The sequence below is a fragment of the Ornithodoros turicata genome, chromosome 5, assembly GCF_037126465.1.
Source record: "Ornithodoros turicata isolate Travis chromosome 5, ASM3712646v1, whole genome shotgun sequence".
Classification (NCBI taxonomy): domain Eukaryota; kingdom Metazoa; phylum Arthropoda; class Arachnida; order Ixodida; family Argasidae; genus Ornithodoros; species Ornithodoros turicata.
Window position 1 is genome coordinate 67,934,578 of NC_088205.1, and position 26,477 is coordinate 67,961,054.

At 44.9% G+C, this 26,477-nt stretch overlaps 1 protein-coding gene and 1 long non-coding RNA gene across 2 annotated transcripts in view; one reads left to right on the forward strand and one right to left on the reverse strand.

Moving 5' to 3' along the window:
• The window catches only part of LOC135394633 (uncharacterized), a 54,947-nt gene that overhangs the window by 21,997 nt on the left and 6,473 nt on the right, over window positions 1-26,477 (reverse strand). Inside the window, exon 2 of the long non-coding RNA XR_010422952.1 lies at window positions 2,138-2,263. This is a non-coding gene — a long non-coding RNA (uncharacterized LOC135394633). The remainder of the gene's footprint in view (window positions 1-2,137; window positions 2,264-26,477) is intronic.
• On the forward strand, window positions 897-18,834 carry LOC135394630 (heart- and neural crest derivatives-expressed protein 2-like). The gene is made up of 2 exons (XM_064625463.1): window positions 897-2,281; window positions 17,129-18,834. Exons 1-2 carry the CDS (start codon window positions 1,727-1,729, stop codon window positions 17,225-17,227), a joined length of 654 nt encoding a protein of 217 aa, XP_064481533.1. The 5' UTR covers window positions 897-1,726; the 3' UTR covers window positions 17,228-18,834.

The following is a 26,477-nucleotide window of genomic DNA, read 5'->3' on the forward strand; positions in this document are numbered from 1 at the left end:
AACAGTATTTTTGGTCTCATCCTCATTATTAAGGCCCTGGGCCAATTTTTTTCTTCACTCTTTCAACTCAAGTCTGCTCAAGGCCCGGGAGTTCATGCAAATGTATATTTCTTTAATGCGCTCTAACGAATATGCTAACGTTTCTCCACACATTAGCAATCACAACGACACAAAATCTACAATGTTTTGTGTGCACGTCATCGTATAAGGGTAGGTTCATTATTATATAGTTTGTACAAGAAGACGTACAAAGAGAACCAAGACGTTTCCAAAAGGCCTTTACAGCAAACACTCAACTCCCAGCATGTATGCGCATAGTATACACGATTAAAAATGAACTTCACCGCATAGCACGCTCCTACCCAACCATCATCTCGAATGACATCGTTATGTGTATTTGTTGAAAACGAGAGGCGTACGCCTTTTTTGTGACACTTATGTCGTTCATAATTGTCACAAAAAAAGCGTACGCCTCCCGTTTTCAATAAATCGGGGCAGATAACGATATCATACGAGATGATGGTTGGCTAGGAGCGTTGTACGCGGTAAAGTTTATTTCTAAGAGTGTAGAACCCAAAAGAGAAATGCATGACCAACGTCACATTTCTTGCTCCAAATTCTTAGTCCATAGCATTATGCACCGGAATCAGCCAGAATCATCACCGAACGCAACCTGAATTCCAAGCCTTCCCTCTATTTGTGTCTCCACATACTCGTATTCCTATGGAGCACTGCTATTATCATCCCTCCGAAATTCCGATCTCCGTGCTCCGTCCCTCCTCCACTGGGCAGGCGGAGCAAGCTCGCGAAGAGGCAGATCCATTTCCCCGCTCCGCCTCCCCGTGCGAGACCTGCCTTCGGTTTAATGGCGTAAAATCCATTTCTAACGTACGTCCTGTCCTGTGATGTACGCGGAAGCAACGTCGTAGCCTCATCACGACACTGACAGTGAGGTGGACATTTCTGCGAAGCACTGTTTTGCCGTTTGTAAAGAGGTTCTGTCCAGTCCTGCTGACACGGGTCCTGCAAGTCATCGCAGTTCGTCGTTCGCCCGCGCTATCGGCTGCGAATTGTACAATGCTCAAGTGTGTGCGGGTGGAAAGGACCTAGTTGGAGCATTTTCGTGAGTTAACGTGAGCTTGATTTTCAAGACGTCTTCTTTCAGTCCAGGTGAGGGTGTCCTCGCGAAAGTTTGCTTCTTTAGAGAGTGCTGTTTTCAGTTGCAAAGGGGGGAATTCAGTTTGCATCACGCGTGCCAGGACTGGTACCAAGGTGGTGTGAAAACTTGACTCTTATCGTGGAGCAAGAACTTGGGTGAAAATTCAAGAACCTTAACGAAAACACCAAGAAGATAGAGGGTCCATTACAGCGTACATGAACAGGGTTCTCATGCTGCTGCGTCATGAAGTCTGGTCTTCACCAAGGCGGAATGTCACGATAAATTGAGGTGTCGAATTTTGATGAAGCAGATGCCATTTTGAAGGCCAGATCATCTCCGTGCATCAAACAAGCTGTTGTTCAAGCGCAGCATTTAAACGCTCACTGTCGTTTACACATACTTCTATCGTGTCTGACATCCTAGTAAGTCAAATTCCTCACCGGATCAGATCCAACGAAAGCACTAAGTGCACCGAAGGAGTCACTAAGGACATCTCCAAATCCATCCTTGAAGATCCTTCATCGACCAACTATAGTTTTTACCTAGAGAGCTCCCCCAGATCCCACCATGAGCCTGGTGGGTGGCTTCCCGCAAGCCTTCCCCCCTGATACCCTATACCCATACTATGGAGCCCCCAGCGCAGAGTACTTGGGCTGGCTCTTCAGCACCGACCCTGGACAAGCCTCTGAGCTGAGCCCGTCCTCCTCGTCGTCTCCGGCCGGCGGAGCAGTGTGCACGGGGCCAGAGGGCCCCTGGGGCCCTCAGGGCCTTATGCCACCTCACCCCATCCCGCGAGACCCCCCAGCCCCTGCACGGGGGGGCAAGCGCAGGGTGACCGCCAACCGGAAGGAACGTCGACGGACGCAGAGCATCAACAACGCCTTTTCAGAGCTACGAGAATGTATTCCCAACGTCCCGGCTGATACAAAGCTATCCAAGATAAAAACATTAAGACTGGCGACATCGTATATCGCGTACCTGATGGACCTACTTGAAGGACCTCCAGGGGCAACACAGGCGTGCTTCAAGGCAGAACTCCACGGAAGAGGGAAAGTGTTGTTGGGGCCGTCGCCTGGATCGGACAGTACGGCGTGCGGTGATGATCTGCGGAACAAGGACCTGGTAAGATCATGTGTAATTATTTGTTGATCATTGTGGACCATATTGACTGACTTCGTTTGCATGAGACGTTTGCTGGTTAAACATGGCAATACGGCGTGGCGCGACTTGACAATTGACTATATGTGTCAGCTACAGGAAGCCTTCGCGCATCTGCATGAATCCCTAGTGATGACAATATCATAAGCGGCATTTAAAAAAATAAAAAAAAATCAAGAAGGAGCAGGACATGCAAAGTGTGATGAGTGAACTGTGAAGAGTATCTGTGAAGTGTAAAAGGTCAGTATCTAAAATGAGAGGAATGTCTACGGACGGTGCACAACGGTCAAGGAGTCAAGTGTCAGGACCCCCACTTTCCCCCCTTCATCGTTAATTTCAAAGATTGCAGGGGCAACGTTGGGACACAGCGATACCAAATCGATAAGTCAAGCGATTTGCCCATGTAAAGTTTGCTAAGGCGTCCAAAGCAAAGTTAGTAACGTAAGCTTTCAAAAGTAACTGAGAGGAAAATTGATATTGTATAAGGTGGTGGTGGCGTGTTATTTACGTGCGGTTTGCCTGGCGGACATTGTAAGGGGCGAGAAAAACAGGAACGAGCATAATGTGCAACACCGTATTGCTGTGGATCTTAACAATTGAAACTTGAAATCGCTCAGACATAACCGTTTAAGAGAAGGATATCGATGCCTATTATCAAAAATACGCATGTTCTGATCGTGCGTCTTTGAAGACCGTCACCATTTCTTCTTACACTCGCAGTTCAGCAGCTTTTTGTTAAAACAAGGGGTATGTATGGGAAACATGATCCTATATGGCGCTGGCGCATCACATGTGAGAATTCGATGTGCCTTTTCACTTTTCGTTTGACGTCACAAGCTAAATGCGGTCAAGTAGCGTCGTTCGCCAAGTTATCGGGGCGAGAAAACCCGGAAATCTAGTGTAACCATGGCATGACGGAATGCCTCAACGAGCCTTTCCTGTAAACCGATATCGCTGAACTGCTTTCGGAACAAATTTGAGCGGCTGATTTGTTGAACTGCCCATTTGTGACAGATGAGCCATAAAATAGAGGGAGTAACGACGTCAAAGTGAAACTCACAATGCTACGTCCTTGTGCAGTCTTTCTAAAGACCGCGGATCGGATTTCGTCGGCTGAACAGTAAATAACGCGGGCGCCGCGCAGCCTAATGCATAGCGAAGCGCTTGCATTCGCATCTATAATATCTTGAGTTACTGCTTCGTGACGACGAAATGAGATTCCTGTGCATGACTCGTGAAGATAGAGTTCTTGAGAATCCGGTATTAGAATTCTTGTCTTCACGGAGAGCGTATACAACGAATCTAGACGTAACCAGATATAATTTGTCACGTCGCGCATTCATATTTATAACTGTATCGCTGCGATTGGCTCAACTTGATGCAGCGGAAGAGGCATCCCACGACATGTTTGTTTCAAAATGGTACAGCTTCTCTTCAGGTAGTCGTTTCAGACATTATATAAACGAAACATCGGTAACAAAGGATAGGTTGACGTAATGGTAATCTCTCTGAAAGCTCACATCTCCATATTTTTTCTCCTACCGCCACCACCACCACCATCATCATCGTCATCATCATCATCTCTCAAACCGTGCAAGAATGCGTATACCGACTATTAGCGGCATGGTTTCGAATTCCTCGGAATCATCTATACTTACGGTCACTGTTGGAATCCCATCGTCATCGCTTCATTTCGTATCATAAGGCACTTGCAGCAACGGTGCATTCATGAAATTTGAATACCCGCAGCATGGCCGAGTATAGATAAATGCGTCCGCAGGTTGGAGGTAGCCAAGATCGTGCTGAAGACTGAGACAGGGTGGGTTCGAATCCTTTCCTGTTGTTTTCCTTTGGTATTCTGACAGACTTTCCAGACGAATGTCGGCACAGTACCCCCTGAAGTCGGCCTGGTACGCATATACTACTTCCCACCACTACTTCCTACAGACCTCTCTCCATCTGTCCACATTTGTACGCCGCTCATAGCCACTCGGCTTCGCAGCGCGCTAACACGGAATTTAAAAAAAAATGAATTGAAAGATGAATGAATGAAATATTTTATTTCCACTTAATGTTGTGGTGGAAGCCGTGAAAAAAAAGTCGCAGTGACGGCTTGTCGGGCTGACAGCTCACGTATACAAAATAGTGAAAAAATAGTGACTTAAATAGTGAAAAAAGAAGAAGGAAGAGAAAGAAAACGAGTTCCGTCCGAAAGTGTTTCATATGCTTTATGCATGTCCGAGATTCAGAAAGAATGAAATGGAACTCCGTGGTTTATTTATGTTTTTTTAAGGAACACTTGTAGGTATGAGTCCTGAAACCAGGCATCACGCTGAGTCGACGTATAACGTCTAAGGTTCTATACTAGACCATTGTCGGTATCTATAAATTTTGTACATAACATAAGATTGATATTCCTGGAGATCTCTCGGACGTGGGAGAAACTGAGGAGCGTCTGCAATTTCGCGTTGCGAATAGCATGCTGCGCTGTGCTGTGGTGAGCGCCTCCGTAGCTTGTCTTCTTTCTCTTTCTCTCTCTCTTTTCTTTTTCTTTTTTCAGTACTTGGGACGTGTGGCAATGTGATATACATAAGCATAAGCAGCACAGTTAAGTGAACCCACACTTCGTTTACAGCCACTGCTCAAAGTGGGGACCTATAAGTCCCCACTTACGCTGGCTTCCTTACATGATTTCGTGGCTTCCTTAGATGATTTCTGTGAGCGAGCTCGCTCAAAGAAATCATCTAAGGGGACAGATTAATCCTTGTACATGCATAGAATAGCAATAGCCTGCAGAAAGGTTTCATGAGCGTGATGTTGACATGAAATGATATTTTCAAAACTTTGTGTAATGATTGGCCCCAGCTCTCTATCAAAGTCTAAACGCTGCAGCGCTGGCTTCATAAAGCACGCATTCCCCCTGGACTGTTTTGCTAGCCGATAACTGTTCCGATTCAGCGGCATGGCGCACAATATTATATATTGATTTGGGAACCCAGTCTCGCGAATGAACACCCACTGACTTCCTGTAAAGAACGGCAAAGAATGAAGTCGGTGTGTCCACGACCATCTCCGTTACACGCGGAGACATATTCAATGCAAGTGAATTTGTAATTTATTTCGTGCTGCTATGTCTAGACGTTTATGGAATCACGATCTACATTGTTGTTTGCTCTCGTTTGCTCGGTATAGTTACCCCCGCCCCTTTTATCCCCCAAACACTGACTAACACACCTCTCGTTCAACCGACCTTCAGTTTATTATATTACGTCAGCAGTAGCTCAAAACGAAAGCCGTATAGGAAAACGCCCACAAAAGACACAGCATCTCGAAACAGTGCCGAGTAAACTTTCCCCTACGCTCAGTACTATACACGGCAAATTCCGAGATCCTCGTAGTCTTAAACGGTTTACAAACTGGGTTACTCCGTACTCGGGACAGGAAAAGTTACATATTATTTGTGGCAGCTTCTTTCTTTACAGTACTATCGTTGTTGAGAACTGTATACGTCGCGCCCATAGGAAAAAAAAAGAAGAAAGAGACAAGAAACGAAGCTGACGGGGGAAGTCTTCCCCAACGCAGGATCAGGTTTCTTCAAAAACTATTTGGAATGCCGATCCCCGGCGTGTGGCGTTTTTCCCTGCCTGCATGCAAAGGGGGAGAGGAGTCGAGTCTGACTTCGATAATGTTTACATCGTAAAAATGAGAACAGATCCTGAGCATGTCGATGGCACAGCTTCAAGTTCAGTACAGAATCACATGGTCAACTTTCCAACATGACATAATTTTGTCAAGCACTATAGAAACTATAGAAAGGGGGAACGATGGATCACTGCCAAAGTTGGCATTGCAAAACGGCATGGAAGCAGCTGAAAGGACGACAGTCATGGACCATCCGACACAATCCTATCGAACTATCTCGCGATGTGGTCGGTCGTTGCGCAGTGTTCTATCCTCCAGCCTTCAGCAGACCTATACCTTCAGCAGAAGTATAGCTCTAGCCGTCAGCTATATAGAAAGGGACCAGTTAATACCTACAATGCACACGTCTGAGCCCAAACGTTGCTTAGCTATTCCCTCACACATTGAGTGTAACGTTGAATGCATGTATTTCTGGCTGCTCGGAGAATGATGAAACTTGCGTTTCGGCCGAAGGTTATGAGTTACGTGGTATTGTTCTTCTGCGTCTTCTTCCTCGCAAAAGATGGCCACATTCTTATTTTATTCATTCCGACATCGTTCCCTGCTCGTATTTTTTTTCTTTTGTGTGTGCGTGTGTGTAACTGCAAATCTCAAGCGCACCTTCCTATCTAGAATGATTTACAACTCTGTTTTGCATTTTATGCACGAAAAGACTGCATTGCACGGGATAAAGAACAGATCAGGACGCAGCCTTCTTTAAATGCACTGCACGAATATATACGTAAACGGTGTATTTTATTTATTTATTTTTGCGTTACGAAACCACGCACAAGAGATTCGGAAAAAAAACGTATAAAGTTCCTCCAAACGATTCAGTACTAACATGTCCAAACGTCATTATACACTGGAGAACAACAACAACAACAACAGATAAATTACTGGTGATGACGGTGGGTGACTGGAGAAAGTCGCTATGCAAAACATGTATAAACACTCAGCATCACATTCGAGGAACTGCACCATGTCCGCTTCCGTGTGCAATGTTCTGCAAGCAGATTCTCTAACGTCTCGACTGCCATTTCCTGTTCCGTGCATGGACGCTGAACTGAGCGATGTTGGTCCTGCCCGATGCAATACCGTTCCTAACTTCACGCGTTTGCGAGTGGTTAGCTGCATATACAAACGCTGGAGTCACTTGCGTGCGCAGGACTGTAGATGCGAGCGTCTAGTGAGACATATTGTGAGACAAAATATGAACTTGTCGTCATCTCAGCGTTTCAGTATCGAAATACGAAATGTTTTATTTCGGAAATTTCTACAGAAGTTTCATTTGGGACTGCGCAGTAAAACCTGTATTCCAGACCCTCTAGAGAAAGCAGCCTAGTATAAATAAGCTCAGTAGCGAGACAGTTCAGTACTTATTTCAATTATGAAGACGGTTCTTTGATGTCACTCTTCAGGTTCTGCGGCAGACGGTCATAGCTGACGAGCCGTCTTCGAAAAGATAATAGTCAGTTCTAGTGCATCGCATGCTATCGCCTTTGCGTAAACGTATAAAGGAAAGCGTTGGTGGTTCTGTGAATCTGTGCACGCTCAAAACATAAAGAGAGCTTCGCGCATTGCGCAGAACCACCATGCTATCCCTTGCGTTATCGTACATTACCGTAAGTTATCGTACATACCGGAACCACTGGCAGCGTGCATAACTCGGAATCTTACGCGTTGATTTGATGCGGTAGATACGGTACTTCGGAAGCCACATCTTAACAATGGATGGTCCACCAACAGTCTCTACTCCCTGACAGGTAGTTCTAGCAAACCGCTGGTAAGGTTACCGTGCCTGTTGGAACCAATTGCAGTCGTGCGTTACCCAGAACTTTATTCACTGACTGGTACCCGTTGATACGGTTCAAAGCAAACAGCGTTATCGACGGTTTTCTAAAACTCTCTCGTAAACAATAACGAAAAGAAGCACGGTACGAGCAGATTACAGACACAATTATTTTATGTCTATATTAGCAGCGTTCCTCTTTTCTTTTTTTAAGTATTGGTGGTATTTGTAAAAAGAAAAAAGAAAATGTGAAAGTTGTAGGTGGAAACGAGGAAATTATACTGTTGCCAGCTACTAGAATAAAGTTAAATGGGCTAATCTGATATGTTGATATCAGGAGTGACACTGTTGTTCTGTCTACAGCTTTATTGCTTGAAGTTAAGAAGTCAGCCCAGGACGCACTACACGAGCTATTTATCTTGTTATCGCGTTTTTAGCTTTGCGTATCGCTTCCGGTTTATGGTAATCTGCTATACTTACTGCCCTTCGTGCTTTAATCTTTTAGTTGTGAGCAGTTGCTGTGTCTTGCGTTTACTCTCGTCCCTCTGTTCTATTCGGCGGCTTACATTGAAGATAAGCTATTTACAGTCACACAGATCCTAGAAAATGATACGCAGATTATCTCGTAATGCAAGTTACCCCATAGTTGCGCGTCTCATGTTTTATTTGCGTATTATCTCTTAGGGTGTCCCCGCATTACCGTCTCTTCCACGACCTCTAAAACCGGCGTTGTAGAACTGTGAAATGTGAGATGCCATTGAATCATGTCCTACGTAAATTCAGTTCTTTGTTATTCATATTTTATTACGCGTTTTGTCGAGGTTTTGATACTTAATGTTCATGTTTATTTTTCATCTACAAGTTTCAACTACGTATTTATTTTTGGAACTGAAGCCAGACTACAAATGTTGGGGCAGACGGTCTTGCCCGCGTTGACCCTAACATCACCATGTTGTCTGTTGTCTGTCATCACCATCATCATCACCAGTTACTAGATATAAAATTTCAATTTACTGACCGCAGACAACTAATTTAAATGACACCCATCCATGATGTACGTATTGCTTTCCTGAAGCGCTGTTTACTATTTCGTATTGCATGTGTGATAACGCAACATGGCGCCCTGTCTATGTTGCGCCGCATGGGTCGCTATCACAGGTCGGTATATTGTTGCTTGTTTTTGTTTTTCCGTCCGCTTGGTGTGTTGCACCATTACTCGGAGTATCCTGGTATAGAGGCGAGCGCGAAGATTGACAGTATCCACAACGCAAGGTATCCGCGAATGTAGTGTCCGCGACCGCATCCGCACTAATTGAAACAGGTGCATCTGCATATCCGCGTTCATCGCGTTTGTAGAAAAAAAAAATCGACATAACGAAATTATTAAACGTTTTTACTTTTCAGCATAAAAGTTTCTCGGGAATTCGGGAAGGATTCACTGTACGCTCTCCGCTCTGCAGATATCCGTGCGCACTGCAGTGGCGAGGATGCGCTCGGATCCGTAGACATAACCGCATCCCCGCGCACCTCCATTCATGGTCTCCTTAAAAATAAAAACATAATTTAGTTATGCACACCGTTGTTCATACGAATGCTCGAAAAAAAATCAGCTATAGTCTCAGCAGCTAAAAAATATCTCAATTTCTACCCGATTAAATCGTGCAAGCCTGTAGAACTCATCATGTATTCATGCCGTTCCTATGCGCGTCAACCAGACACAACGTCAACAACAAAAATGTCGTATAGAAGTCGCCCTCCATCCAAAGAAAAGAAATAAATTATCACTTCTTCCCGCGTCAAATGTCACTGCTAGAAACAAGCCGTCGAGTGTGATGTGCGGCGGAGCTCGAAAACCGAAACCACTTTTGCACAAAAAGGCTCGAGGAGGAGAGGCCACATTTTTTGGACGCTGTTCACCACCATCGTGGGCCACTGTGGGACTGTTTGCTCACGTGCCCGCGTGACGTAACGCATTACGCTTGTGGTTTCCCGTGAAATATACAGCCGGGAGGCAACGCTCCCTTTGATTGAAATATGTTACAAGGGAGAGCTCTGATATGTGGCTTGAATAACAACGGGTGAAGTGCACGTGACTTATATCAAATACGCGATCTTGTTTTGGAAGGCTACATGAGCAGATGGGGTGGCATGATTGATGGTGTTAATTGGTGACTCTTTTTGAGGGGGTGATTTTGATAGCTCGATAAGAGACGGCGGTGTAATGTGACGAGAAACACTTTTTAGGAATGGAAACGCAGGCATTGAATGTGTTTGAATTTTGCGCTGGGAAACACCATGGGAGTACATACCCTACAACATGCGCGGTAACCGCAAGCTTCAATATTTAGCGAAGAACATAACATCGTTTTAAAGGTTACGCAAATAAGAAGAGACTAGAAACAGAAACTTCTCAACTGTTTAAAACATCGTGTGGATCAACTACTCCTTCTTCCTGTTTTCTTTTCTTTTTTTTCATCCAAATCCAAGGGGTGTAAGGACAGGCCTGCCAGTGATACGTCTCACGCTTTGATTCACACCGTCATACAGGAATCTCTATTTCTATTTCTGTGTTTCAATATCTGAGCCTTGGTGGACAGCCCCTCGGAAGTTTTTTTTTTTTCGTAAAAATATCTTAGCCCAAAGAAACAGAGACAGTAATGCCTGAGTACATATTTTTAACTGTCTTTAAAGTGCCCACAAAAGTCTTCTATCTTCGGAATACTATTGAATTTATCCCCATTCCAATTCACCTTTCTCGCGCCCTATTTAAATATTTTTTTTTTCTCTTTGTAACGCGGCGGAAGGTCGATTTCCATCTCATTGCCACAGCATCTGGCGGTCTACCAACTTGGGGCGGAGAGCAGCTAGAGACCATGCGCGCTGTTGGTACGAAACAGTCGCCAGAGCTGTCGATGACGTCACCTACTCTAGAAGTATCCGAAACTATGAAATTCTGCGGGTTCTTTCAGAAATTCATGCAAGGGCGTAATGTTCACTGAAGGCAGTCATATTTCGGCAAGAGTTTTGTTCTGTTAGTCACTTCACTTGTTAAGCACTTTGTCTTGTTAGTCGCCATACAACACCCTCTTTTATTCCGAGTTAGCGCCGCGAAGCAAATGTGGCTTTGACCGGCGTACAGATGTGGACAGATGGACAGAGAACAGCAGGAATGAGTGGGGGACAGGGGGATTAGTATGCGTCCTGGGCCGACTTCAGGTGGAACTGTGCCGACATTCGTCTGGGAAGTCTTCGGAAAGCCCAGGGGAAACCTCAGATAGCACATCTGGTGGTAGGATTGGAACCCACCACCTACTAGTCTTCAGCACCACCTTGGCTACCACCATCGATCGGGACGCCTTATCCTGCCATACAATACGTGTACTTGGCCAGGCATCACCCTGTCGCCTCTCGCATCCCCTGTCTTATACTGAACCTCTGAGTGTCTTGCCACGACAATGCCAGTAGTCCCGACCAATGAAGCACATCGATAAAGCAATATTGACCAAGCCGCGGATGTATTAGGAGGCAGGCAATGCTACCATTTGTGGTCGTCCCCATTAAGGGTAAAATCTAATAAAAGGGTCTGGAATGTCGGTGGAAGAGGGTGGGGATGATGAAGGCGGAGGGCGCTCCATCGGAGACTGCGGCTAAAACATGCACTCTGCGGATTGATATAGAAACGGAGCGACGCAGCTGCGTGAACCGATGCCGTTCTGGACACGTGTGCTTATACATAGTCGTGGGTTAGAACTAACTTGTAACACTGACTAGTTATTTTATTTTTTTCAACTACAGTCAAACTCCTTTACAACGAAGCTCAGGGGACAGCAAAAAAAGTTCGCAGTAAAGGTATTTTCGTTAAAAAGGATGTCCATTATTGGACCTATAGGCTCCAGCGGGACCGCAAAAAAATTTCGCTGTAGTGGTATTTTCGTTAAAAAGGTGTTCGCTATAAAGGAGTTTGACTGTATAATATTAGAGTAAATATTGTTACCAAAGTGGCACAGTAGGTAATCATAATAAATGATAATAAATAACCTAGCAATGAGAACGAGTTATTAATTCTGGGAGGGTGACTTGTAAGTTGTAAATGTTTAGTGAAAGTAGCTGAAAACTGTTGCCGTGCTGTAATGAAGTTACTCCGGCAGTGCCATATTCTTTCGCGCAACGGTATGATAATGTCGCTTTGGTTTATTCTTTAAAACGTTGTACTGAGAAAGCTCTAACGCTTCCTGAAACGCTTGCTGAAACACTTCCTAGTGTGGGAAGGTGGAGGGGTGGGGGAATATGTTTAATTGAGTGAAAGAAAAAAGGTAAAAAAAGAAAAAGGAAATGTCAGCCAGGCTATTGCCAGCTTGCTATTCCGAAAAAGAGAAATAAAGAGAAAGAAAGAAAATGAAAAGGGAAATGAAATGAAATGTGGGAAGGGATGTGTTAGAAGTGAAGCCGGTGGAAAAACTCCATGATAGGCGTCCCTGAGCGCTCGATGGGCGAAAAGCACATAAACATGACACAAACACGCTTACATCTACGTCATCTTATGTAAGCCGGTGGAAGCTCACTTTGCGATGACTTCGTGAAGGAACTGCTGAGTTTTTGAGGGTTCAAGAGAACCAGGGATCGACAGAAAGGCTTTCGTTTATTCGACATTCTATTCTCTGGACGTAACTAGGTTACTTTAACTTCATAACTGTAGCTGCAACTAGCTACGTTTCGAGATAGTGTAATCATCGTTCACTCACAAGCTAGCTTCAACTGTAACTTAATTATCTTTTGAGGATTAATTTACTCATGACTGGCTCAGAGTTGCAATTCTGGACGGTAAGGGTGAACTCGGCGCGAACATGAATGAATCTGTATTCACACTGATAGTGTGAATTAATTTAGGTCCCCAGTTACAGGATATTTGAGGCGTCGAAAGCCTTTTCTCGGGGTGTGGCGGCAAACCGAAAGGCACTATATTTAACGTGATTATGTGATTAAGTGATATGTGCACTCAGCAGCTGCCAACATCGTACTTTATCGACTATCGGCACATCCGTCGGAAACTCGTCGTCACAGACTTCGAACGATATTTGAACAACAGGAGTCGATACAGAATATTGCTCACTGGTCACATGGCCAATAACCTGGTCCCTAACCAAGTGTTCTCTTCGTTTTTTTTACATAAATAGTAGCAGCGGCGAAACAGCTACAGTTGTCATTTCTTGTACCTGCACTTCAGTGTAGAAAATATTGAAACTGGCTCTCGACGCGTCATTTTATTTTATTGTTACACTATATTACGTTAAGTATTCGTATACGTTAAGTGAGAAGGCAGACAGCATAAGTTAGATCAAACATTCACTGCAATAACTGCGACAAAAACACACAAAAAAGTATAAGAATAACGCAATGCCTTCAGGAGCGGTTTCGTTTACTGTATAGGACAGCTCGACGGCATATTCGCAACTTTCGCCATGCACACTTCACATTCTGCCCCGTGAAAACATAACCAAATTTACTCATTAAAACACACGGTGCCACATTCGCCTTACTACCACCTCGCTGTGCAGGCCGACAACTCAAAAAAAAAAAAAAAAAAAAAACATTTCGAGTATCTTTTTCTTTGCCTTGGACCGTGTCTTCAAATACGGCCTAACGGTTGCGGAACAGTAGTGCTAGCGGTATTTTCCCCTAAAACGATTTCCTTAAATATTTTCCCTCGCAGCTTACAGACAAGTACTCCACCGATTACGACATCCTGGGTCTAGCTACACACAAACACACACAGCCCAGTATATGTGTGCACCTCCCGCCCCGACTATATCGCGCAGCAGATCGACTATACCGACAATCTACCGCTCCATAATTCTAACAATACCCCTCGCCAGAATGGGCTTCCCAGCACACGCTATCGAGTCTGAGTGGCCGAGATGAAAGCCAGGCCCCGGCCATCTCCTGGCAGGCTACCGAAAACAGCCAGCCCCGCCGAGCATGGCTACATGTATACACAGTAAATGTCCTCAGATAGAAGATCCTCTCTCCCTCCCTTCATTTTATATAAACAGAAAGGCAGATAATCGGCCCGAACTCTCGTTATCCTTCTGAAATGTTTAACTATCATTAGAAATTGCACTCTTTCTGCACTCCAAGAAAGAAAGGAGTAATTTTAGTCATTTGGGGGATTAAGTATGTAGGACATTAGCCCCTTTTGTGCTTTCACCGTTTGTTAGTCTTTTTTTTTTTAGTGTCATCTTTGTCTTTAATCTATCTCATCCTTCTTTCACCATTGGCTAGTTTATCCTTTATTTACTAATTCTTTTATTTCATTTTATTTTTATTTATTTTATTCTTCTGTCATTTCTCTTTCTTTTTTCTTTGCGGAATAGCAAGCCGACGTCCGGTTTGGCTGACCTTTCCTCCCTTTTTTTCCCTTTGTTCTAATAAACATATACCCTCCCCCTTTTTTGACTGAATGCATGGGGCTAAATGAATATCACAGAGTGGAGACTGCGTCTTACGCTTTGCCCTCACAGTCCCTTGTACATAATCCACGTGCATGAATGAAAATATATGTATATAGTTTATATAGTAGTATAAACCTTACGACATGCATAAGGCACAATTTGACAAGAAAGAGCCACTAACTCTCTTCTTACTCAACGGGCAGGAAATTGCTTATTTATGTAGCCTTGCTCCATCAAATCCACTAAAAGAGCCTATATTTCCGTTGGTTGTAGCATTTCAGAGAACCATTTGCGAAGTTCAGTGACTATTTTCGGTCAGGGGGAGTAAATTTCGCGCTTAGGGGACTGAAATGGGGAGTAATTGCAATCTAGGAGACTATAGAAGCTGCAATCACTCCCCAATTTATTCTGCTTTTTTTTCCCCCTTAGAGTTTCGGATGCGAGAGACTATAAACGGATATTGTCCGAACTACGAATTTTTATATTTTCTTTGGTATAGACGCATAAAGGGACAGTCTGGAGATTTCGACTGGTTTTGAGGTTAGAGTTGTATTCCGACTGTAAGAAATGTGTATTATGTCATATCCGAATTTTCATCCAGCGGAACATCGCAGTTTTTAAAGTAAACTACACTCAAATAAGAAAGAGTGTGCCAAGCTCTTCCGCCAGTGTAACGACTTTGTCACTGAGATCAGTCTTATGTAACGTAACCCTTACTTTTGTTTGTTTGTTTTTTCTTTTCGAATGCGTGAATGTTACACTGCCGTCCAGGAGTCAGTATAACCTGGACTATTTAGGCGAGTAAAAATCACTCTGCGAGGATATGGGGTAAATCTATATCACTGTGTTTCACTGACGTCACTTTGTTATTGCTTCTTTTTTGCTTAACATTCAGGCGCTGTGCCTGACGTCGTCCTGGACGTACAGACGCTGAAACTTGAAATAACAAAGAGGGCGGCTGACTAATATACACATGCTGCACATGCCAACTGCCGCCATATCATATTAGCAAGGGAGTCTCGAAAGAATAAGTTAGGCAATGAGGTGTAAGAGAGGAGTATATCCGGTAATAAAAGTGTAAAAAAGGACAGCAACAGTTTCTGTCTCTCTACTTTTACGGTCCCCGAGAGCATTTACGCTCTCTGATGTGTATCGGGAACCTCGGCAGGGTAAATTGAGTCTCGGAAGAGTAAGGCCGTGTGATCAGAGTAAAGACTAGCAGAGAAGAGCAGAAAGAGAGTAAAAGTCGCAGTAACACTTCATAGTCCTTTTTTTTTTCTTCGTATTCTTCTTAAGAGCGTAGAAAAAAGAACCGCACGTTCACACCCAGTTTCGGTTTCACAGTGACGTAAGCATTAGTTACCGCCCCCTGGCTGACGTAACGAGGGTGTAGGACCCAAATAAATGTGATCGAGGACAGTTTAGAAATGATATGGTAAAGTGTAATCAGGAAGCTTTATTTAGAATCTATGGCTCGGTTGCTTGGCAGAACACAGGCCGGAACTTGCTGACAATGACATCGCGCCTATGAAACCGCCAGCTATAAAATTCAATTATAAATAACTGACTGAGCATTTAATTGAAAAATTTTGAGGCGACATTCAGCATGACTCGAAACCCTGTTTCATTCGTTGAGGTTTCCATCAGGAACCACCATGCAAAATATTTCCGCAGTGCGTTGCATTGTCTCTGTCACTCGGAGAAGGAAGTCGCTATATCGTGATGTCGGCAAGTCCCAGTGTCTTTCTCCTCGCAGCTCAAGCGCTGCGCCGGTCTGCCTCACGAGTGACATGACCGTCCCTGCCTGCCATGGACAACACAACGCCGCCTAGAAACAAAGCCTGATCGCTGAAACGTGGGTGGGTGGGTGGGTGGTGAAAGGGCTTGCCGTTGTCGGCCTCACGTAGGTGGGCAACGTCACGACTGACGCCCTGGGGGAATGTGCGTCCTGGGCCGACTTCTAAGGGAACTGTGCCGACATATGTCTGAAAGCGTCTGAGGAAAACCCAGGAAAAACCACAGACAGCACAGCCGGCACCGGGATTCGAACCCGGGTACCTCCCAGTCTCGACGTGATCGCTGAAACGCCGTGACGTAACAACTAAGAGCCCGCCAATCACGACCGTGCTTTGGGCGGCCGTAGCTATGGAGACGAGCCGCCCTTAGCCACATGCGCAGCCACTGGTAGCCGCACGAAGCCTGTGTTTGAAATAGTCCGCGGCGATTGGCTGACATCTTGACTGTGTGCGTGCGAAGGAGTGAGAGGAGGCGCTACATATGTCGGCACAGTTCCCCTAGAAGTCGGCCCAGGACGCACATTTCCCCAGGGCGTCAGTCGTGACGTTGCCCACATACGTGAGGCCGACAACGGCAAGCCCTTTCACCATCGCCACCACCTACGCAGGTCTTCTGTATCTAGGTTTCCTCTGGGGGATAGGTGACGTCACGACGCGCCCCCTCCTCCTCTTTCCCTCGTTCTCTGACAGTGGAGGATTTTTGAAAGGTGTTCGGAACTTCGGACAGAGGTCTCCCGCGAGCGCTGTAGGTCACCTTCGCGCGTCGTTCTTTCGCAGAAGCTCATATTAGTGAGTTTTAGTATATCGTACGCTATCGCCTCTGCGTACATAAGGGATAGCGTTGGTGCTTCTGCGCACACGCAAGACATAAACAGAGATTTGCGCATTGTGCAGAACCGCAACGCTATCTCTCACGTACGCAAAGGCGACAGCGTACGATTTACTAAAATCTACTATTATTTGTTGCAGAACCGCCGCAGCAACAAACAAACAAGCAGACAAAAAGCTATGGTGGGCTACCGCAGTGCTTAAGAACCTGCAGTTTCCTGTGCCAGAACTCATTTTAATCTTTCACATTTTCTTCCTCACGCAGGCAGCAATGATGCACACCATGCAAGCCGAAAAACGAGGCAAGGGTCGAACGGGCTGGCCTCAACACGTCTGGGCGCTTGAGCTCAAGCATGACGCTTGAAGAGACTGGACCACCGACGCCCTCCACACGGCTCTCCAAACCAAGGCACCACCGGCACCGACAGACGGAGTCCTATTCTCCGGCTTGTGAAGGAACGAGACAATAATGAACAATCTGGACTCAGTCTCCGTCTAACAGTGATGTGCTGTGACGTTCCTTTGATGTTGGGTGGACAACGCCAGCAAATTGTGATAAAATACACTAGGAGAAACGTACTGTATGAAGTATAGACATTCTCCATGGCATTTCGTCGTACAGCTACACTTCGAACAACGACCGAAGGCTTCCCTCCTTTTCTCTCTCTCTCTCTCTCTTTTCTTTCATTTTCAGTGACGTAAAATTGAGCAGTGCTCTTTCAAACTGTCCACTGTTTCAGGCAGCTTTAGCAGTAAGCGTTCGGTGCGTTCCGATGCTCAATAAAAACTCATGTGTGTGTGTTTTTTTTCTCTCTTTTTCTTGCATTATCGCGTCTTTTATGCAAAACGTGCCCACGCACCAGGCTAGATACAATGCGCACGTCTTCAGCGTGGCTACTGGTCCGTGTAAAGTGTTGTGAAATGTACATAAAGCGTAATTAGAGGCACGAGAACCTGACATAAGCCTTCCCGTTAATTCTTGGTAGCGAGTGCAGTTATAGGTTGGCGATGTATTATAGATTGCGTTCTAGTGGGTACTACTTTTCTCTCTCACACCATTCACTCACCACGCGTAATTATCACAGTGCATCGCTATACGTGAAATGTAGGAAACACGCATTTGCGCGATAAAGGTGTTTCACAAAATGCTGACGCGAAAAGAGGTGTTGTTCCACAGATATCGTCGCATTATCTCAAGCAATGCGTCACTGATAACCGAATGCCTGTTACACCAAAAAGATGTTGCTATCAAAGGACTCGCGACAGATGCATGCTTCCACACACGATTGTCCGTGTTTTTCTTTGTTCTATCTGGTCTAATCGATACACGATTACTTCTCTGTACTTCCTAGTATTTGCAAAAGACTGCATTGTTCCGTACTTATTTTCACATGGAACAAACGTAATATGTAACTCAGCTTATTTATTTCCGCTTTTCCTTTTTTTTTCTTCAAAACCTAGAAATACGCTGTTCGTTTTCTAGTATCGCGATATTTTCGTTTCTCCGCGTTTTTTTTATTTATTTTAGTTTACTTATCATGTTATCGTTTCTTTTTAAAGGTTCTCTGCACATTTACGTGCTTTCGTCTTACCATTACCTGGCAGAATACTCAGTGATCATTAAAAGAAACCTCTCGAAAGTACTCAGCCTCCACTTAACAGTATTAAACGTGTTTCTCATAGATGTGGTTCCTATGCATTCAGGCACGGCAGCTTATGTGCACTGTCTACAACATTAGTAAGCCTTTTTGAGGTGCTCGTTTAAAAATGGCTGCGTTTGCGAACGGAGCATTGCCCTGTATGCGATAGATCCGGTTTATTTACCTAAATATGTTTTCAGATTTTTAATTTTTTTTTCTCCATTGGTGCAAGGTGATGTAATATAGCTTCAGAGTAAGATATCTTGTATAAATATGTGCAATATTTTTCGGTTGATATTTTTTAATAAAAATGATTTGTTTGACCTGAAAACTCGTGTACATGTTATTGCCTTTTGCATGCCAATGAACTTTTGGGAAAAAGAAAGGAAGAAAGAAGTAATGAATGAAACAGAAATGCGAATCTTGTTATCTCATGCTTCCAAACGTTAGCGTGGAAAAGCAAAGGTGAAAAGTAAAAATCATACACTAATTTCTAGAAGAGCAGATAATCAGAGACTCTTCCTGAATGATCCATGATTTATAACGCCATCGATCGTTCAAGAAAATAAAATTTCACTCCAACAGGAGCGCGAAAATAATGAAATTTTGATTGCTAGTAACAAATTTCTATTGCCTCCTTTGAAATATGTTGAGTCCGTGAGGTTCTATCTAATCCATCGGCATTAAACTTTACGGGGACCTGATGACAAAAACAATTAGAAGTACATTAATAGTAGAATGAGTGAGAACAACAACTTTATTACAAGATGATGACTAGGGAGATTCATCGCCAGGGGCGATACTCTACCCCATTGGTGGTGATGATGCGGGGAATGAAATAATGAGCCCCTTCACAATAAGGATCGAAGCCCTATGGTATCCAGAAAGGTGAAGAGAGCTTTGAGGCTAGAGCGTTGGTGGGCTGGATGTGGCCAGGGACCAAGAATGAGTAGAATGAGTTATTCATTCAGTAACTGATTATAGACGATTACGGTATATAATTAAAAATTGTAACAAGAATCACCCTTAGAATCCATGACGAAAGTGCAATTACTCATTTTATGGAAACATTATGCGCAGATAAAATACAATCTGAACCCCTAACACAGATTTATAAACTCTCCGCCATCAACAACAACTGGTCTCGATGCAACTGCGTGGTCTGACCCCAAAGAGCGGTTCGAACCGGGCTGAGGAAGCCTGCCAAGTTTACACGCCGAACAGTGTACAGCTCCCATCAGAGTTGATTTGAACGACATTCCGGCCTGAGGACCCTGGTGGCGCTTAGTAGAAAGTACACCCTCTCTCTCAAACGCGGGGTCATTTATTACAAAATTAGATAGGTTCACGCGATATTAGGTCACATTCCCAGCAACTGTATCGTGAGAACGGCTCTCATCCATTATCGCAACCGAGTGAGACATATCGTATCTTCGCAACACGAACCCGTCGGTGTAGCATAACACACATACACACATTCAACGGATAGTGGGGGGACATAGGACACTATGGCAACTTCGATAAGAACGAGTGGCCGTCTTATCACTGCCAATTACGCTTACATCGGACGGGGTCAAATTGATATAAGGGAGAGGAAGCGTGTGAAAGAGGGGCTTTGTCGGAAATGTCCCTTGGAAATATTGGTCGGTACGCGCTGTTCCGCACAGTGCGTCCACGCTACCGAGTGCCATTGGGATGAGAATGGCAGGCACCGGGATCCAGGGAGGTTATCGAGGTTCAAGTATGATAAGGCAGGCCGGCGTGGAAAGAAGAAACCATGCAAAGTGATTTTGAGACATACGTCTTCATGTACGTTGAGATCGGGGCAAAAAAGAGCGGGTGAAGTGGTATAAAACCAAGCACATAGTTGGTTTTTGAACCACGCATGCTGGTTGTCAGCACAGTTCCCTTAGAAGTCGGCCCAGGACGCACATTCCCCCAGGGCGTCAGTCGTGACGTTGCCCACCTATATGTGAGGCCCACAACGGCGAGCCCTTTCATCAGCACCACCACCACCACCAGGCCGTCTCGCTGGTGACTGCACAGCACATGCAAACAGACGATCCAGAGATTTTATGTCAGACCGGAGCTATATCATTAAACATTTGTCAGTGCATATAAAATCCAAACATAGACACGGCCATGGTAACCCTTCACTTCACTTCCGTAACATAGCGAATTTTCTTCAAGTTATAGAGATACACCGTGACGGATAGTCAGACAGTCTGATATTTAAATCAGGTACGTAATATCATAATAATCAACTACGTAATAAGATAATGTAAGCCGAGAAACGGAAATCAACGATTTTTCTTTGGTTTCAAATTACTTATCTAACTTAATAGTGAAAGATAAAATTTCTCACACGACCAACCTTCCCGAAGCGTACTCTCCGGATCCCTTAACGAGCTAGACTCTCGCCCCCTCTGTGCTTGATCCCTGGCCACATCCATCCAGCCCACCAACGCCCGGCCCTCAAAGCTCTCTTCACCTTTCTCGATACCATACGGCTTCGATCCTTGTTGTGAAGAGGCCCATTATTTCATTCCCCGCATCACCACCAGCAATGGGGTGGAGTATCACCCCTGGCGATGAAACTCCCCATTCATCATATCGCAATAAAGTTGTTGTTGTTATCGCTCAAAATTATCATGGCCTGTTCTTGTTTGTGAACTATCTCACACTATTCCTCTAAAAAAACAAACGAGAAGGAAACACCCTTTTGTAATTCTACCGCACAAGCACACCAGTTCTACACAACCTCAACTCTCCAAAATGACATTCCCTCTTCTCAAACCAGAAAACCAAACCAGACTACCGTCATTCCCATAAGAAAACAATGGAAAGCTGACCACACTCTACGCACTTATGCATTCCTCTCGACGACCTGCCCGTATTTCTCAGAGCGAACACCAAGACAAGCGCCAATAGTAAAAGAGGAGGGCGCCCTATTTAAGTTCGGTCCTCATTCTCTTGTTGTAATATACACACAGACTCAAAAAGAAAGAAAGAAAATATAAAGAATGCATAGGAAGGGAGCAACGAAAAAGGCATCACACACGCGCGCAGGCACAGTTGGTAGAGTTTATGACTCGGCCTGTTGGACCATTAAGCGAACACAGAGAAGAGCATTATAACGCCGGCCCCATTATTCGGGTTTGCGTACAGTTTGGATGGCCATGTGGCAATGGAGAGACCGAGGAGGTAAGAGAGAGAGAGAGCGATGGCTTCTATAAAGCAAATTTCCCAGCTAATGTGCCCGATAGGACGACGCCGTGCATGAGTAGCGACAGAGTTATTGTGGGAACGCGACAACAAGCTCGAGTTTCGAAATCTGTCAAAAGCCCCACTACAGGGGATTTGGAACCTCTCAGTCAACGCTTTGACGGCGCTATTAAACTATTCACTATCATGTTCGTGTCATGATTGGCACCAAGGGACAAAAGTTTGAAGTCCCCGATTTACTTTGATCCCATTAAGGTTATCATTAAAACCTCCGGGCACCCTGGACCAGCCTGAACGGGTGCACTGGCCGCCGCCGTCCGCCAGGGGGGTCGGGAGTCCATCGCCAGAGGTTGGGCGAGCTGCAGTTTGAGGGATTAACATGTCCAAGAACATTCCGTATACCAAATACATTAATAAAACCAAGTAAAACGTAGGTGACACATATACGTACTAAACGCCGTGCAGAATTACTTCAAATATGCGTCTATGAAAAACAGATTCACCTTACTCTATTCAGTTACTTACAGCGAGAGGACAGCAGGAAGAAGCGGGTGACAGGGGGGTTAGTACGCGTCCTGGGCCGACTTCAGGGGAACTGTGCCGACATTCGTCTGGAAGGTCTTCGGAAAACCCAAGGAAAACCCTAGACAGCACAGCCGGTTACAGGATTCGAACCAACTACCTCACAGTCTTCAGCACGACCTTGGCTGCCGCCTACGACCGGAGCGCCTTAACCCGCCCGGCCATACCGCTGGTCGGCATCCTGTCCGATCCCTATGCAATTGGGAATCCCCATCCAATTGCTATCAATCCCTATGCAATTGCCTATGCAGCTCAGCCCAGTTCAGCATGAAAGAACGGGTAAGGCCGAGCTCGCCCCCACTACCGACGCCCCTGCTGTCTGCTAAGGCGAGATGGCGGCGCTCCTGAGATAGGTAGACGGCTCTGCCGTATAGACTAGTCGCCTATGTAGGCTTCCTACCGTAGACCTTTGTACAGCACTGTACGTGTCGCCGGCAGTACTGCGTGCATTGAGGAGCGGAAGACGCGCCCACACACTCGCATCCTGAACGCAGGTACGCTGGAGAGCTAGGTAGCCATCATCGGGCAGTCCAGCTACAAAACCCCTGGACATCGGCGCTCAACCCAACCAATGCTGTACCCCGCGACAATTTCATGCCGTTGAGCCGGTAGAGCACCTGGCCGCACCCTTGCAACTCCGAACTTGAACGTGCAATGGGTACCATTTTCCCCGGGCTCCCTCCTGTCTACCAGGCTCTACAGACAGATTGTCGCCAGGTCCGCATGAAAGCTATACAGATGGTGTTTTCGCAGGTGGATTGTGCGGGAAGGCGGATACCCTGTGGGAAAGCGCATGTAACTACTGGACAACTAATTACCTAAAATTCATTAATTAACTTTGCAATGAGATGATTTTGGGAAAATGCGAGAAAGCAGAATTGGGAGCAATCATTGTTTGAACCCACTTTTTATTAAAAACCCTGAATCAAGCACAGCACGTATATTGATATATCAATAGCCAAACTTTGATGTACAAATGAGCCGAAACCAGAACTGCGCACTTCTCGAGCACACCTCTCGAGTACGGCATGACCTCTGGCTTATTTGGGTCGGGAAACGGTCTACCTGGTCATAAGATCAGCGACTACTCCAATCCACGACCTACTATAGATTATAACGACCATGTCATAGGCACCCCTTCACAGCGCCGCATTTGGAAGCTAGCGGTGGCGCTACTCATCGGCTCGGTTATTGCTTCCTCAATTTCCGCAGTACTTTATTGTACTTCCCTGCTTACCTTAGTATTTTTGTACAAGCGGTGAATGTCCCACGGGCAATGCTTCTTTGTGAAGTTGATTATCATCATCATTCTACGCGTTTTTATAGGAGCTGTTGCTGTCGTCTGCAACGATAGTCGTAAGTCCGTTTCTGCGCGTTCAAAATTCAAATTTCCACTGTCCAATCATGATGTAGATCTTGCGGGCCGATGAGTAGCGCCCCTAGCGGATCGTGCGGACGGGCTGCTCATAGGGGTTGTCGATTATGACATGGTCGTTATAATCTAGTAGGTCGTGCTCCAATCAGCTCGATCGCCACAAGACACGTTACCTATATATGCGAAGGCCCGTTGCTCTCTTTTTGTGCTCGAGAAGAGAGCTTCAGGTTTCGACTCATAGTGCATAGCAAAATTTAGCGATTTATATCTCAAGGTACGTGCGATCGTTGTAGGATATTTAAAAAATAAGGTTGATTTAAATTATGACTGGCTCAATTGCAATTCACGCTATCTCGAATTTCCCCGAAAACATCTAATTAAAAGGTTAGGGGGAGGATATGTTTATAGAAAAAAAAAAAGATAGAAAGGCAGGAAAGGTTAGTCAGGCGTAGCCGACTTGCTATTCATTTAAGAAAAAAAGACACACACACACACAAAAGAGCCCTTAGAGGCTGGTCGAGAGGCCGGAGGCACGAAGAAAGTTCAAGAGGGTAGCCGTAACCGCCCCCTGGTTCTGCGGGACCGGGTCGAGCAGGGTGGCCAAAGAGACGTTAGGGTAGTCACGTTGTCGCAAGTGGCGTTGGAGTGGAGTCAGTTAATGAACTTTGGTCAAGTATACTGGTCCAGCAGTTACATACATTTTCCGACACTATGTCAGCCTGGCCGTAGAACCCACCTGAAGAAACGGCACCTGCGTAGCTTTCATAGCCTTTTTCTTTAATAAATAATATGTATAGGAAAAAACGAACACGCTGTATAATACACGTTAGAGCGCTCCTCGAAGAATTTTCATGAATTCAACATTATGAGATAGATACGAGGGCCTCGTAATACAACCGCGTTTCTCCGCATCAGGGGAATATTGATGTTGGCGTATGTCATTGAATTATGCCGCTTTCTTCTATTTCGTCCTTCTAGGTTCGCTCTCCCCCGAGACTCGCTACATAGGGAGAGAGAACATGGAGATGGTAGAGAAACCGATCGTTAATGTGGTCCATTCACAGGTCCAGGGAGGAGCGACTGCAGCGGCTGATTGGTCGACAGGGCCGTGTCGATGCTGAACAAGGAACGGAAGAGTTCGGAACTGGGAAGTTCCATTTCTTCGATTGAGATCATAATGGGGTCGATGATCCTCGCACTGACAGGAGAAAATGTGAACAAGAAGAAAGAACGAAACAAGGAAAGAAAGAGAGGAGAGTGATGAGGCTAACACTTCTACGCCGCGCTGATTTTCGCACTTTTCCTTTATCTGTCTGCATTTAGCGTTTGAGAACAAATATATATCTGTCGTCACGGTAAGCAATGCGACAGGTGGAATTGATATTCGCATCCAAAAACCATCATTATCAAAAGCAAAAGGATGCACGACAGATTCCACATTGCCGTAAAACTGCGCGTGCCATACAACAATTTCGTATATTTCTGAGCCTAAAGACAGCCTTATAGCTTCTGAACGAAAAGCTCACATCATAACGTTAACAAAAACTGCTTATTTATTCACTCATTCGTGCACATGCCCGTGAAAATTCGTACGATGTTCATTCACATTCTATCAGTGTTGCGGATACACCGCCAGTCAAAAGACAGACGTGAGAACAGTTATTGTGAAAAAAAAAAAAAAAAAAAAAGGCTTTGGCAAGAACCTATGCCCGATAACCCCGTGAAATGTCTCGACTATGACGACGTTTTCGAATTTCAAACTTTTCTTGCCCACAAAAACAGCTCGTACAGAGTAATCAAAACAAAATGCTGTTTTTGTACCCGTGACAGTTCTAATATCAGGAGCGTTTGTCAAGGGAACCTCTGTATTCGCTTTAGCGGTAGCTAAGAGTGCAAATATCTTATTATTGACAAGTTAGTTATTTTCTGAACGTATCCCCCCAGTCATATTATCTTACCATGCATTTTTAAAATCGTACGCGTTACAAGGAATTGTTCAGTTTGCACGAAACATGTCTTGACTGGGCACTTTCAGTTATTTCAAATGCTTCCTGAGCAGAGCTGTGCAGTAATTAGTTACGGGCAATTAGGGTACTGTAATCAATTACTCCTCGAGTAATTAATTGCTGTACCTAAATACTTTCAGAAAAGAGTAATTGTAACATTTTGCCATTCAACCTGTAATTGGCACAGTTGTTTTCTGCTGTATTTTTAACGATTCCGTTGCAAATTTCAGTCAGTGGCGCGTTGTCCCTTTCCAGAGGCTGGAGCTTTTCAAGTGCAACCAGTTTATTATCTTTTGTTGTTGTTTTGAGGTGTTAACAATCCCTGTGGACGTGCTCATCACACCCAATCAATTACGTAGATTTCTAACGTTTCTTTTCATAAATTTATTTTATTGTGGCAGCACCACCACTTTAATGATGCGTATCACGTCTAGTGCCACATAGCGACTAATCTAATGTCGGTGCCAAATCTGCTTTCTTGCTTCTGTTCAGGTGTTCCGTTTTCTATGCATAAGTTTGGTTGTTAGCATAAATGTTTGTATCATCGAGTTCACTGTGTCAATTATGACTTTCTGGCGTGAACGACATTTTTTTTAAGTATGTCGTGGGAGACGTGGTAATATCTGGCCTCCCTAAACGCTGGGAATAACTCAATTACATTTGATAAGTAACTGAATTGCAACTTAAATTACTTTCTGAGCCATGTAATTGTAACTTAATTACCTCTTCTGCGTAACATACACAGCTCTGTTAATAATGTCACATTTTCGGTGCAGGCCCTATAAA

Excerpts from the sequence above, each read along its gene's own strand:
- LOC135394630 (XM_064625463.1), top strand. The coding sequence starts at position 1,727 with ATGAGCCTGGTGGGTGGCTTCCCGCAAGCCTTCCCCCCTGATACCCTA. Across the intron at positions 2,282-17,128 it reads ATCTGCGGAACAAGGACCTG|GCAGCAATGATGCACACCAT; the intron begins GTAAGATCATGT and ends TTCCTCACGCAG.